Genomic DNA, 14,388 nt, shown 5'->3' with positions numbered 1-14,388 from the left:
GGAACCTTCTTTTTTGTTTTAGTAACAAGTACAACCTGTTGGTGTTAAAATGTTTGAAACCTTTAAGTTACAAATACAGAAAAATCTACTGCATGATCAGATCTGTCCTCATTAACCTTGGCTACACTACATAACAGCGGTTTAGGACTTTACTGCTGACAGTAAATTCATCAAAATGTTTTAGTCCTCCTATCAGAGCAAATAACATACATCATTTATCAGTCATGAGTCAGTCTGTCTTTGCTGACTTTGGACATCGCCAAGTCAGGAAGTAGCTGTGTGACAGTAATTGCCCCATGTTTTCACTACGCTGTTGTAGTGTAGTGCAGTCTTAGATTGCTCATTTGGCCAAGGTTGATAATTAATTGTTTATACAATGACTTTGAACATCATAGCACTTTACTTATTCTTCAGTTAGATTACTAACTTACAAAAACATACTTAGTCTTGTAAAGCCCTATTAAGCAAAACCATAATTTGTGTCCACTCTGCAGTTAAATTTTTAACATTATATTGTCCTTCCTCCTGTTTCGTTCTCTGTCCACAGCCGATATATGTCCACAGACAGCCAGAGGATAGTCGGAGGAATTCTAGTGGGCACGAGCCTGTGGGTTACCATAATAATGATTATGAGGACTGTCCTCAAGTCCTTGCTGTCATGGCATGGATGGATGGGAGAACGTCATGGCTCCTTGTCCTGGTCGAGTCGCATTTGGATGGTGAGATAATGTGCTCCATTGTTCCAGTCACTGAAGAGGAGCTAATTGGTAGAATGTCATAGAGATTGACCTTATTGCCTTGAATAAACAATGCTGTTTTTGCAACAGTGTTATTAAGCACTTGTGAGTGTCTTCACTGGTCATATGCTGAATAAAATGTTCTACATTAAACAGGGCTGAGGTTTTATACTATATTTTAAACATTATTATAATCATGTGTGCTTGTTTTACTTATAAGATGAGTTCTAAACAGCAGGTAATTATTGCTAAATTATAATGCTATTAAGGTTCAAAAATTAGTCACTTGCTATGACAATTAGGTCCAGGCAGAGATACAATGCAAATCTTGTGGAGGCCATACTCAAAGTGCTACTTGTGTCATCTTGTTATTTACTGCTGGTTATGTCTTTTGTACTTTGCCTCGTACCTTGCTGGTTTCCAGGTGAAGCAAAACATCACTTCAAACTGCCTTATCTCTCTGCTTATCCAGGTTCTAGTGAAGGTGTTCTCTGGCCGGAAACCAATGCTGTACAGTTTCCAGAACTCTCTGCCACGACTACCTGTTCCTTCTATCAAGGACACCTGCAAAAGGGTAATTTCTTATCTGGTGTTTTTATCTACATTGATGATCATGCTGATAAAGGTGCTAGGCTTTGGACTGGCACCAAAGTTGCATTTTGAAGAGCAAAAAACTTCTAGGTTTTCATTGAGGATACCAGTTAAGATTACCCCCCCCCCCCCCCCCCCCCCCAAAAAAAAAACAAACAAACAAAAAAAAACCAAACATGCAATATACTGGAACTGCATGTAAACAAAAAAGCCTTAAAGGTACTGATTTAAATTCATTTACACATTCCCTCAGGCTTTGACTCTGTGGTGCAGGGCAGTGACTGGAAAGTGATCTTCTTGCCTGTGATTGTCTGTCTGAGAAGACACTGTGTGCTCCTTTTTTTTCCCCTGCCCTTTGTGCTCTTTGTTAAGTCAGATACTCTTTGCTTCACTCTTTCTTACCTTGATTTTTCTGGTGTTTTCAGTACTTGGAGTCAGTGCGCCCACTGATGGATGATCAGCAGTTTGAACGAATGAAAGGCCTGACTCAAGACTTTGAGAAGAATCTGGGTCCGAGGCTGCAGTGGTACCTTAAACTCAAGTCCTGGTGGGCGTCCAACTATGTGAGTTCCTCTTCTCTGACTTTTCACACTGTCATGATTCTTAGGTCAGTCTTACCCTGAAAAGCAATGCATTGAAAACTTCTGTTTGTTCCCCCCCTTCTCTCTGCCTGTCACAGGTCAGTGACTGGTGGGAAGAGTATATTTACCTGAGAGGCCGTGGACCTATCATGGTGAACAGTAACTATTATGCCATGGTAAGGCAACTCCACCTCCGTTAGGTAATAGTGAGGTAGTCTCCTCATGATGGTCTGAGTGTTTGAAGGCATTTTGTGTGTGGGTTTTTATTTTTTTCCCTGACACCTGGCTAAATCCCAAAAGCTCCAATTTGAGCAGTTTTCATTTTAACGTGACCCGTTTATCACCACTTTGACCCCCAAAAGCGTGGATGGTTGTGAATTGCATACAAACCCTTTTAGCCTTTTAATTATTAACTCTTTGTGTGTGATCTTTAAGTTTTGCAGAGTAATCAGCAGTTATCTTGTGACATACTTGTTACACAATGTTGTAAAAGAAAAAAAACAGTAACGCAAACACTCGAGCAGCTTCACGGCACTATCTGCAAAACGAAACTCAACATTTGAGACTAATTTATTTATTGCTACTATATATATACTGGATAAGAACAGCACAAATAACAAAAAACTACGACCTCTGAGTTTATGATTTTGAATGAATGGAACGAACACTTTCAGTTTGTTTCTACGTGTGAACTGTCTAAAATGTAACTCAACTGTCTTCCTTTAACTTCGATTTTCATATTTGGCTTTTGAATGAGAGTATTTCTGTGCTACACACATAATCTAATTTGTAACTTAGAGTTTAATAACTTGAAATCTTTCTATGTACCCTAATGATATGCATTCTGCAACATTAACCCTCGTGTGTCCACGAGTAATAATATACTTTATTATAATTTCTCAGGGCAAGTTATAGCTGAAGTCTTGTAGTCTTGGAGTTAAAGACATCAAGTCTTCAGAATCCTGGCAGCCAATCACCTAATTACAGCATCTGTACTTTGTGGATGGGTTGACTGGCCGCAGTGTCTGCATAAATCTAAACCTCCCATTTTTTTACCTGGATCAGTGACAAAGTCAGGACACTGCAAATGTGTCAGTTGTGTGCAGTTGTTAATCGTAAATCTGTCACTAAAACCGGAACAAAAATGGATCCATGCTCTTGCTTACAAACCCTCTTTATACTCTATGCAAATTGTCTTTGACCAAAATAACTACAATGAATCAAAGGCCAGATTGCATTTGTATCAATTCTAGCTTTTACCTGTTGTAAGAACAACACATTATCTGAGGTTTGATTTAAGCTAGCTGCAGACTTCAAGTTCAAAGACCAGTTTGCAGACTGAGTTGTACAATCTAGATCACACCTAAGATCATTTTCTTTGGATTTTCTTTTTTAAGACAATACAGTATGAATAGGCAAAGTGTAAATTGACATAAAAGACACATTTTCTCATCATCTGACATAGTAAACAACTCATCCTCTTAATTAAGTCACAACTCCAGTGTGTCCAAAAATTAAAACCACACGTGCTGCCAGATGTATAGTTTAGTGGATAACACATTCGGCTAACATCTCGAAAAGTCTGTGGTTTGAGACAAGTCGAAGCGCAAATTGCTGAAAGTGTTGGAAACGAAAGGCATCTAGTGGAAAAAAATTGTCAGATGTGTAGATTATTCTCTTGTGAGTAAGAGAGCAAGAAGGAAGGAGTTTCTATACTGTCCCTGTTCCCAGATGAGCCATCTCAGTCTTTAGGCTTACATATTTGAAAGACTAATGGTGCTACAACAGGTTAAAACAAAACAGAGCTGCAAATGTTTATGGTATTGTTGTAATATTTAGAACAACATATTACTCAATAAATTAATCAGCTATCAAAAGTACAAGTGCACAGCTTTAGATAAGACGTTGGCAACTTGCTTAGTGTGATCTATCGGTGGAACTACAACAATAACAATGCCAAGAATTTAGCACAGGATTCACTGCACTACGGTACACACCTCACTCCACATTGAGTGCACCTTCAAAACTGGTCACACATCTGTGTTTACCAACGAGGAACAAAGATTCAGTTAAAACAAAGCAACAATCTGACTTTTTTAATGCACAGGTTAAATGTGCAGCTTAAGTGGTAGTTATTATGTTTCTGTTGCCTCACAAGCTGTAGGAAGATGTGAGAACTTCTTATTGATCATCTCTGTTTCTCCAGGATTTCCTGTACGTGTTCCCGACCTCCGTCCAGGCTGCCAGGGCAGGTAACGCCATTCATTCTATCATGCTGTACAGGAGAAAACTGGACAGAGCTCAGATCAAACCTGTGAGTACAGAGCTCCTCTGTTTGACATTTAATGATTTGTTGAACTATGTGAAGCGTACATAGTTGTAATATAAATTTCCTACTCATTCACACTGGCTCCATGTAAATATTTAACTCATACTTTACTGATTAATAGGTATTATCTCAGTGTGTTTTCCTTTTAAGTTTACAATGAAAAGCTGCTTATCTTTTAACGACCATTTCTTGTGTGCTTTGATGTAAGTTTGTTATCCACAGTCTCACGAATTATTATATTTATACTCTGTCACCCTCAGCTCACCGTAACTAACCATGCACTGTGCTTTCTGCTTGCTTGTTTGAAGTGCAGTTGTAATTACCAACAATGCAATATCACAGGCATTTTCTAAAAGCTTAGTAAAGAAACTAACCCACCCCAGTGCCATTTATTCCTGCATCCCCGTCAGCCCCTTGCCTTCACCAAGCTGCATGATGCCTAAGTGCAAATTCTTACACTTGCACAATAGCAAAATATGTTGTGAAAATGCCCACTTACCTTTCACCAAATCCAACTGTATGCATTTATGCAAAGACCATTGCATGAGCTAGCTCTGTTACAGACTCACACTCGATTGTCTCTGTTTTACTGTTTTGTGCCGGACGCTGCGTTAGATATACTTGCTGGCGAACAAGGTTCCTCTGTGTTCAGCTCAGTGGGAGAGAATGTTTAACACCTCCCGCATCCCCGGTGTGGAGACAGGTAAGAGGAGGGCACGTCTCCATCGTGCCCTCTCCCCCCTCTCCCCTGTGACCCTGGTCATGTTCATTGCAATAGCCTTTGGAAACCCTGATTACTATACTCGTTCTCATCAGCACAGCCCTGTGCTGTTATTGGCTTTAATACATAGGAATGTTCACATTTGTTTAGGTGATACATTATGTCACAATATTCTAAAAGCTTTCAAATTTCTCTTAAAAAATACTGTTGCATCAGGGCTTTGCTGGTGTATTTGAGATAGTAAGCCACTGGTTTCTGGACTCCGCTCATGTCTCTTTCCCTGGAAACCTTGCTTATCAAACCAATCCTCATCACTCCCACTGCACTTCATCCAGTCTCCTGGTCATGTAGGTGTGTGTCTGCTGCGGCTCTCTCTGGGATTTTAGTAAATTAGTTTGTCATCTCTTTGTGTTTGACTCTCCCCTTTTGCTTTTCAGCTCATGCTCCTACACACTATTCCCATGTGCTCAGCCCAATACGAGCATATGTTCAACACGACTCGTGTCCCAGGTGTAGAAACAGGTAGAGTCTTTAGCTGGCGCCTCCTCTACTCCAACTGTACTTTTCCTCAGGACATTTGTCCATCAGTTTGAGTTGGAAGTCTGACCTCTATGAATTGATAATGCATGTGTGCTGCTGTGTGCACATTCTAGGACTAATTTGCATGTCACTGAAATATAGTTCATAAGTTTTAGAAGACAAACAGTCTTAGATAAATAAATAAAAGAAGTATATTTTTCATGCAAATAAAATATGCAGAATATGTATTTACTATAATACACAGTTTACGAAAGAATTATAAGAATAATGTTTTCACAGTCCTGGAAAACATTAAGTACACTGTTACTGCTGCCATAGGAATTAAAGGAGTTAGTAGTAGACAGGCGCAGTTAATCAAATGTGATTAATTTGTCATTAACAAGTGTGATCACCTGTATAAATTTAGAACTTGTTGTTTTCTTTCTGCTTGCTGGTCTGGAATATTCTGCTGTGTGTTAACACAGTCTCACAGTCTTCCCAAGAAGGGATGCCTCAGCAAATTAACCCCAAGATAAGAACGTGCAATGGTCATAGAAAGTGCAAAAAAACACAAGAGCTACATCTCAGAGTCTACTCTTAGTTTGCATGTTAAATGTTAAAATTCATGACAGTGCAGTTAGAAAATAAATATGAAAATAACTGTTTTTTTTGCTGTGTCAGGACCCAAAGAGAGCTATACATTAATAAAAAATCCTGCAAACTGCAATTGACTAAAACAATGCTGTCAAAAACAGTGGGATGTATTCATTTGTTTTAAAGTACATGACTTTACCTGTTTTTAAAATGACTTAATTGGAAACTTTATAAAAAAAATGGATCAGATTACATTGTTCTGGCCTTGTAGATTGAATTTCTGTAATACATAAAATTATTCTTTTTAAACGTAATTTTAGAAGTAAAGTAAAGCAGTGAAAATCAGCAAGTGTTTACTTTGATTCATTCCAAACTTTTTGAGGTGCCGTGTTTACAGGCACAATGACGTGCACGCAACTACTACAAAAAATATAAGCTTCTTAGAAGAGGTAAAAATCCTCTAATCAAGATTACGAGCAGTTAAGTTTAAAAACTCAAACCTGAAAGACTCGAGGCCAAGACAATAATAAATGTACAATAATAATAAATTGTGTTGCTTAGCAGCCACATGGGACCCAGCAGAAGGTATTTAACGCTACCTTTTTAGACTGAAGACATTTAAAAAATAGAAAAATGTAGTGTGCTTTTAAAAATAAATTTAATAAAATAAGTTGTATTCAGTGTCTTTGTAAGCAGAAAGATCTGAGTTGCTGCAGTGATTAGAACGGCTTTCCAATTCAGCCCTGTGGTATACTGGGCCCAGAATACTCATACTGATGGAGGTCCTTACTATAAGAAACTACAGTAGGCTAAATATTATTATTTGGCTTGTTCTTGGTGTAAGTATTTGTTTCCCTTTATCCTACCAGTACCAAGTACATTGCTTGTTTGAGTGCTCAAGCTCCAAATTTGTAGTAAAATAACACAGTAGCAATGAGATTATGCAAGTAAAGCTTTGAAACTGGCTTCCCACATTTGTTCACATTGTTGTTCAAACAAGCATTGTGTTCCCAACTACATTCTTGTTCCCAGTCCTTCCCTTTTTCATCCCACTTGCTGCACTCCTCATTTCAACCCGCCTTAGTTTTTGTATTGTGTAAATGAATTATGTTTTTCTTTTAAAAGAAAACTGGATATCACATCTTTTTACTTCTGGGGCAAATTACTGTTCACTAACATCTGTATTGCTACCAGAAATAAAATAATGCAACATCCACTTGATATTTGATATTTCTATAATTATTTCTCCTTTTTCACAAAGATGTTGGCATTAAACAACATGCATTTCTGATTATACTTTTATTTAAAAAGAAAAAACACAACACATGTACAAATATAAATATACCCTTCTCCCCCACAACCACAGATTTTCTTCATCTGTCTTTCTTGTTTTCCTGTTTTCTCTCTTCCTGTCATTGTTCTTTCTCCACTAGACACCCTTCAGCACGTGAATGAGAGCAAACACATAGTTGTGTACCATAAGGGACGTTACTTCAAGGTGTGGATGTTTTATGATGGCCGGCTGCTGTTGCCACGGGAGATCGAGCAGCAGATGGAGAGGATCTTGGCAGACAAGTCGGAGCCCTTGCCAGGAGAGGAGAGACTAGCAGCACTCACTGCAGGGGATAGGTGGGTATCATTGCAGAATAAGCTGGAGCCAGGATTGATGAGGCCACACAATTTTACTTTTTAATCTGTAGCATGACAGGAAGTACAGCAATGTAGGCAATGCGTGGACATTTACAGTGGTCATAGGCTGAATCAGTGAGTTTGGTATTCTTCAAAAACTCCTGGTAGAACTTAAACTTTATTTTGAAAGATATATTTTAAGAAATTAAAAATGTGATTGCAAATTGCTATTTGAAATAAAGAAAATAAACCTGAAATCAAAGAGACATCAAAGTCATGTTAAAATAGGCTAATAATATGGGCCTGGGCATGTATCATATTTCAAGCATGGCAACAAGATTAACCACTAACTTGTTTTGTTTGAAGTGCAGCTGTAATTAAAAAGCAATTTAATTAAAAGCGATTTCACAAGCATTTTCTAAAAGCTTAGTAAAATACATTTTTACGGAGTAATAAAGAGTGTGGTGTTGACGGCTCACAGTTTTCTCATACTGACAAAGAAAAATGTACGCGTATTTATGTAAAATGACACTTAGCTCCAGCTTTTATATGCTTTCTGTTAGAAAGATTAAAAGAACATATTTTACACTCATGCAGTTATGTCTATGCTTTACTTTTTGAACATATTTTTTGTTTTTACCTTGTTAGGACACCGTGGGCAAAGGCCCGTGAGATGTTCTTCAGCCGTGGAAAGAACAAGCAGTCTCTGGATGCTGTAGAAAAGGCAGCCTTCTTCCTCACCCTCGATGATACAGAGCAGCGCTACGATGCAAAAAACCCAGTCAAGTCTCTGGACATTTATGCCAAGTCCCTGCTCCATGGAAAATGCTACGACAGGTGGAGATAAACTTTATAGATTTTATGGCCAATTTTCAGTAGGTTTGTGGCATTAACCTGTTTGCAAATTAACCTAATAATATTTTGTAACCCTTCAGGTGGTTTGATAAGTCCTTTAATGTGATAGTTTACAAGAATGGTACGATGGGACTGAATGCAGAGCATTCCTGGGCAGATGCTCCGATTGTTGGCCATCTGTGGGAGGTAAGTCACTGGTTTTGTGGAAAAAAGTAAATACGGTATCTCGTAATATCACAAGAAATATTATATAGTTAAAGCCGTAAATATTTAGGCACAAGTTTTGTCATTTTAACTCTGCACCACTACAGATCAAAAGAATCAGAGCAAAAACTTTAAAAGTAACCAAACCAACAGTCTGATGCATTCATGTCTTAGTAAATGAGTAATTTACTGGTGAGCAACACCAAAACACCTGGACGACTACTAAAGACAACCAGTACAGCCAAGTCAGGAGGTAGACGTGTTATTGTTAAAATTGTTAAAATCTACCATCTAAAGATGCCTTCATGAAGGTAAATGCAGAGGATTTGCAAAAAGTGCACTTGTTATACTTAAGAACAAGGTCAAGTTATACTTGTACGTCATAAAACATCTAAAGGACCTGCACATTTCTGGAAAAAAAATGTAGACAGATGAAACCGAGCTTAACTTGTACCAGAATGATGGGAAGAATGGGAAGTATGGAGAAAGAGAGAAACAGTTTATGATGGACATGTATGGCAGCCAGTGGAACAGGGTTACCTGACTGCTGAATTCAGCATGCCCAGGATACCTTTCTGTTATCTGGATTCACTTACTCTAAGCCTTGGCAATCAGGATAAGCATTCACATGAAGCTGGTTATCAGCTTGTGGTGCTGCTGGCAGCATCTAACCAATCTAAGAGTCATCATATGATTATTCTTCTACAGAAAATGATCCCTATGAGTGTCACCTACAAACTTACTACAATAGCTGCAATTCCAGTAGTGTAAAAGAGACTTGGCAGCAGATTAGAATGAAGCAGAAGAACATTTTCTAAATCAACAGATTAATGCATGGACATTCCTGTGACAATGTGACGCACAGTTTGTGCTTTGTTCAGAAGTTTTATTAAGACTTCACAAGCTGCATATATATAATATATATCCCCAGCAGAGAATCTATATCACACTTAAACATGCTGTGAATAAAAGAATAAGTGCTTCCAGATGACGGAGTCTCTGCAGACTGCAGTGACGTTTGGCAGTAAAGTTTGAATATGAAAACAAAATTCAAACATAGGCTTAGTTTACATGCAAATTTGATATGTCCCTTTTTAGGATCATATGTTATAGAAAAACAAATTACTATTGCAAAACTGTGGCCAACAAAGCTGCTTCTGAATTTATTACTGATGCTCATCAGGGAAACAGACTTTAGACACTACTGAAACACTTTAGACCCTCCTACACTCCCCGCACTGTCCAAGAGACTTCTATGAATGGTGACGCTATTTTCTGGAGAAAATTGTTCAGTAGGTGGTGATTTCATACCTGCTGGTCTGGAACAGTTCACAGCATAAGTTACCATGGCAATATACCCTGCAAGAAGTGAACTACCGTAGATCTCAGGCCGTAGATCTCAACTTAATAGAGCGTGCTTTTAAGTATGCAAGCCGCATCTGAAGGTTACTGCTGCAGTAAATGCCTAACACAGCATCTTAAGTGACTCAGTAACTCATTCAGTTATTTACTGATTTTTTTTTTTTTTAATCCAAGTGTTAAAAAGGATTTTTAATTTAAAATTAGTGTACGTGGTGGTGTACAGAAGCAAAATTGCAAGAAGACATTGCAAGAAAAACAGCAGAAACTTTTGAGTGAGATGAGTTAAAGTGTTGACTCTCTTGCAGCATGTACTTTCCATGGATCCAAAGCTGGGATACACTGAAGATGGTCACTGTGTTGGGAAGCCCCATCCTAACCTGCCCGGCCCTCAAAGGCTGCAGTGGACCATCCCTGCTGAGGTAGAAAATCTTTTACTTTACACCATAATTTTATATTAGCAGAACTTGGATTCCCTCTTGTGGAAGCATAAGCTAAGTACACCAGAGTGGATGTAATTAACTATATAGATGTTTGTTTATTGGATGTTATTTTTTGGATTTAAATAGCTTCTAAAACTAATCTAATAATTTAATCATCTTGACGTTTCTTCATAAAATGCATATATATAAATAGATATTTTTCTCTGAGTAAAACATACAGTTATGTTCCCTTTATTCCTCTAGTGCCAGGAGGCCATCGAGAGTTCTTTGACAGTAGCCAAAGCTCTGGCAGATGACGTGGACTGTCACATTATCCCCTTCACTGACTTTGGAAAGGGGCTGATTAAGAAATGCCGCACCAGTCCTGATGCCTTCATCCAGATTGCCCTGCAGCTGGCCCATTACAGAGTAAGTTCCCGCATCCTACCATTTTTTTCCCCTGTTCATATCCTTATCTGAAATAAGTTTTTTTATATATATATATATTATAAAATCAATCTCATATTTAAAAGTGTAGATGTAACTTCTCAGAAGCCAGCGCTTTCCAGCCGCATGCAATTAAATTAAGTTCCAGCAGAGGGCAGTCACAACTAGCTGGCCAGCATAGATTTGTAGGCAGTCAAGCAGTGTTTAGTGGATTTAATAGCGAATTAAAACTTTTATTTTTAATTATTCATGTTGCACTTTAATTAATAATATGACACAAAACATTGGTGTTGCACGTTAGTTGTGGTATGTTTCTTAATTGGTCACACCATTTTAATTAATAGCTAATAATAATACATAAACCTCCTAAAATCCGCAGGCCTTTGTAATCATTTCTACTGTTAATGCATAAAAAAATATATTTACATAAAATGTTTTCTCTTTTTAATCGTGATTTAATTAAATGTAATTCTACTCTCTCAACAGGACAAAGGGAAGTTTTGCCTGACTTATGAAGCCTCCATGACTCGTATGTTCAGGGAAGGTCGAACAGAAACGGTGCGCTCCTGCACCGTGGAGACTTGTGCCTTTGTTCGTGCCATGGTCGGAGATGAGACAGTAAGTCCCCTCCTTTCATTTATGTGCTACCGATTTTTTTTACTTATTGTTTTTTCACTTTATTATTGTTATTGTGTTATTAAACTATTTGTCATATTTCACTTCTATTCCTTTCGTATTTCTTTCTACAGAGAGAAGAGCGTCTCAGGTTGCTCAAGCTGGCGGCAGAAAAACACCAAAGCTTGTACCGTTTGGCAATGACAGGACAGGGCATCGATCGCCACCTTTTCTGCCTCTATGTGGTTTCCAAATACCTCGGAGAGGATTCACCCTTCCTGAAGGAGGTATGAGCTTCTTTTCACAAGTTTTGTGTGTTACAGGTACTCGAATAATGCCCATAATTGCTCTTATAAACTTTTTCATACATAGAAAAAAGTTACGAGCGAACGACCAATACAATAATGTGTCTTAATCTGTGGATTTCATAAATCTTTACATTTAGGTCCTGTCTGAGCCATGGAAGCTGTCCACCAGCCAGACTCCTCTGCAGCAGGTTGAGCTGTTCGATCTGGTCAGACACCCAGAATATGTGTCCTCTGGAGGTGGTTTTGGTCCAGTAAGTTGTCCATCAGCTTTCACAGTGTCTTTAACAGCTGTTTGTGTTAGTTTTCCTGCAACAAAACACATAAGGTTGTATAATCCTTAAATTAGAAAAAAAGTTGAAATATTAAAGCAATAAAAATGTATTACTGTGTATGGGATAAGCTCAGAGTCTACTCTCTCGCTTTCTTTGCCCACAAGGTGGCTGATGATGGTTATGGCATCTCCTACATCATTCTTGGTGAGAACCACATCAACTTCCACATCTCCAGCAAACACTCAAGCCCAGAAACTGTAAGTTCACTAATTTTCCATTTTTTTTCTTCTTTAATGGCCATTTTAAATGAAAAAGCTTACTGGAATCTTCTGCATTTCTTTCTTCTTTTGTTTTTTTAGGACTCGCATCGTTTTGGGACCAACATCAGACAGGCCATGCTGGACATCCTGGGTCTCTTTGAGCTCAACAACAAAGCTTCCAAGTGATGGCTGTCTTTGCTGGTGGAAGGCTATGAGTAACATATATTCAAAAAAAGGTTGTATAGAGTCACTTGTTGGTTTAGAGGTTATATTTATGTTAATTGATGTTACAAAAATAAGGATGATTGAAAGGAAGCATTATCGTTAATACGTTTGCAAGGCACTTATGTAAGCTGTATATTTAGGCGTAGCGAGTAACCGGTGGTGTTGGGTACAGGTAATGCACAGATCAAAGTTGGTTTTGGTTTTTTTTCACAAGACTGTACATACCGGTGCCTTACTGACCCACTAATGTAAAAAGGGCAGAAAGGGCGTCTGAGATCAAATCTGCATTAACATATTTCAGCTAAAGGCTTGTTCAGTGGCATCATCAAATACTTGAATTGCATTTTAAGTTGCATGATGGTGCAATATCTTTATTTCTGTTCCCATCCAATGCGTTAGCTTTGTCCTTAAGTTTCTTTAATGTCTTGCAGTTGCAGCTCCTGAAGCACTGACCAAAGCAGCAAACTTGATGTTGAATTTCATTAAATTTGCATGCTGTGTGTGCTCTCCATTATTTCATAAAGTGAGGTTTAAAGAGAGGATGATTCTGAACGTTTAGCAGCTATACCCAGTAATTTCACACAGACAGGAGTAAAGTAAGGTGTCTGTGATTGCAAAAGTTATAAACATTCAGCTTGGATCAGAGTAGCGAGCCTTACATCACTGTAATGTTGAATATCAACACGTTGCTACTGTCTTTTCTTATTCCAAGTGCACAGCCAGTGTTTTTGTTCAGGTTTGGCGTCTATGACTCTTATTAAGTGGCGACAAAGGCACATGATTTTTTCTTGTTCGTTGTTTTCATACTCAGGTTTTGCTAACTTGGCCTAGTGTCCTAGGGTGCTGGCTACAACACTGAAAACGAGTGCTTTTGCTAACATGTAAATGTGCAACACTAGACGTTGAAATGCAGTACAATGCCAATGTGATTCCAGTGAGATGGTAGATAGCATAGCGTGAAGTTTGCTGTTGAAGTGAGAGTTCGTAAGACAGGGAGGTGTGCGTCTGGATTGAATCTGACAGCGTGAGGTCAACAGTGACTTTACTTCTTTTGTGAGGGGTTGAGGGGGGGGAAATCGCCAATTAACTGTACTTTAGCTCTGTTGCGCACTCCATCTCTGACCCTATCGTTCAAACCTAGGAACTCCAGACTACCCGTACAGCCTTTTGTCACCTCAAAAAAATTCTGTAAACTTTTATGAGCAATCGGATTGTTGGTTATATCAAAGCAGTGTTGCAGCTGTTGTTTTTAAGTCAAGAAAATCACATGGTCGGTTTTTTGGTCTCTTCAGTAAAGTTGGATATCATTTCTTCTCTTCAGCTATTTTTTAAGAAATGCAAGTTTCTAGTCATGTATAGGAATGCATTTTTTAAATAATGTATATGTTGTCAGTCCATCATATTTATTTTTTCAGGTTTTAGCTTCTGTATTTTAACACATCTTGGTTATTTGACAGCGGATCGTCACAAATGATGACCCCTAAGTTAAGGTTTTGCTGGTTTAAGAAAAAACATGGACAAAATGCTTCCTTTTCTTTTGTCATGACAGTTTTGTTATCCCAGACTAGTTTTATCTAGACCTCATGTTTACACTGCTGCATGTTTTTGAAGATGAAGCTGTATATGTTTGCCTTTAATTTAAAGAATTGTTAAAAGACAAGCAGCTGATATACCAAATTATGTTTGAACAATAAAGTAAATGTCAGATGGCTGCATCACC

General features: G+C 38.2%; 1 protein-coding gene across 3 annotated transcripts in view; it reads left to right on the top strand.

Annotated features, from left to right (window-relative positions):
- The window catches only part of cpt1ab (carnitine palmitoyltransferase 1Ab (liver)), a 21,942-nt gene extending 7,554 nt beyond the window's left edge, over positions 1–14,388 (top strand). For 2 of the 3 annotated variants that reach the window (XM_085281725.1, XM_085281724.1), the window contains exons 4-19: positions 548–719; positions 1,210–1,311; positions 1,754–1,891; positions 2,008–2,085; positions 4,116–4,223; positions 4,854–4,941; positions 7,506–7,701; positions 8,350–8,538; positions 8,637–8,742; positions 10,428–10,541; positions 10,806–10,970; positions 11,475–11,606; positions 11,738–11,890; positions 12,049–12,162; positions 12,348–12,440; positions 12,543–14,388. In XM_085281725.1, the coding sequence (XP_085137851.1) occupies positions 548–719; positions 1,210–1,311; positions 1,754–1,891; positions 2,008–2,085; positions 4,116–4,223; positions 4,854–4,941; positions 7,506–7,701; positions 8,350–8,538; positions 8,637–8,742; positions 10,428–10,541; positions 10,806–10,970; positions 11,475–11,606; positions 11,738–11,890; positions 12,049–12,162; positions 12,348–12,440; positions 12,543–12,629 (2,035 nt within the window). In that variant the 3' untranslated portion in view covers positions 12,630–14,388. Of the gene's footprint in view, positions 1–547; positions 720–1,209; positions 1,312–1,753; positions 1,892–2,007; positions 2,086–4,115; positions 4,224–4,853; positions 4,942–5,396; positions 5,482–7,505; positions 7,702–8,349; positions 8,539–8,636; positions 8,743–10,427; positions 10,542–10,805; positions 10,971–11,474; positions 11,607–11,737; positions 11,891–12,048; positions 12,163–12,347; positions 12,441–12,542 lie in introns of all 3 variants that reach the window. The other variant, XM_085281726.1, reaches the window with a different exon arrangement.

Source organism: Mchenga conophoros, linkage group LG7 (genome assembly GCF_057382185.1).
Source record: "Mchenga conophoros isolate Kocher_MC1m ecotype Shallow Benthic linkage group LG7, M_conophoros_male_GT1.1, whole genome shotgun sequence".
Taxonomy (NCBI): Eukaryota; Metazoa; Chordata; class Actinopteri; order Cichliformes; family Cichlidae; genus Mchenga; species Mchenga conophoros.
This window is presented reverse-complemented; position numbering and strand designations above follow the sequence as displayed.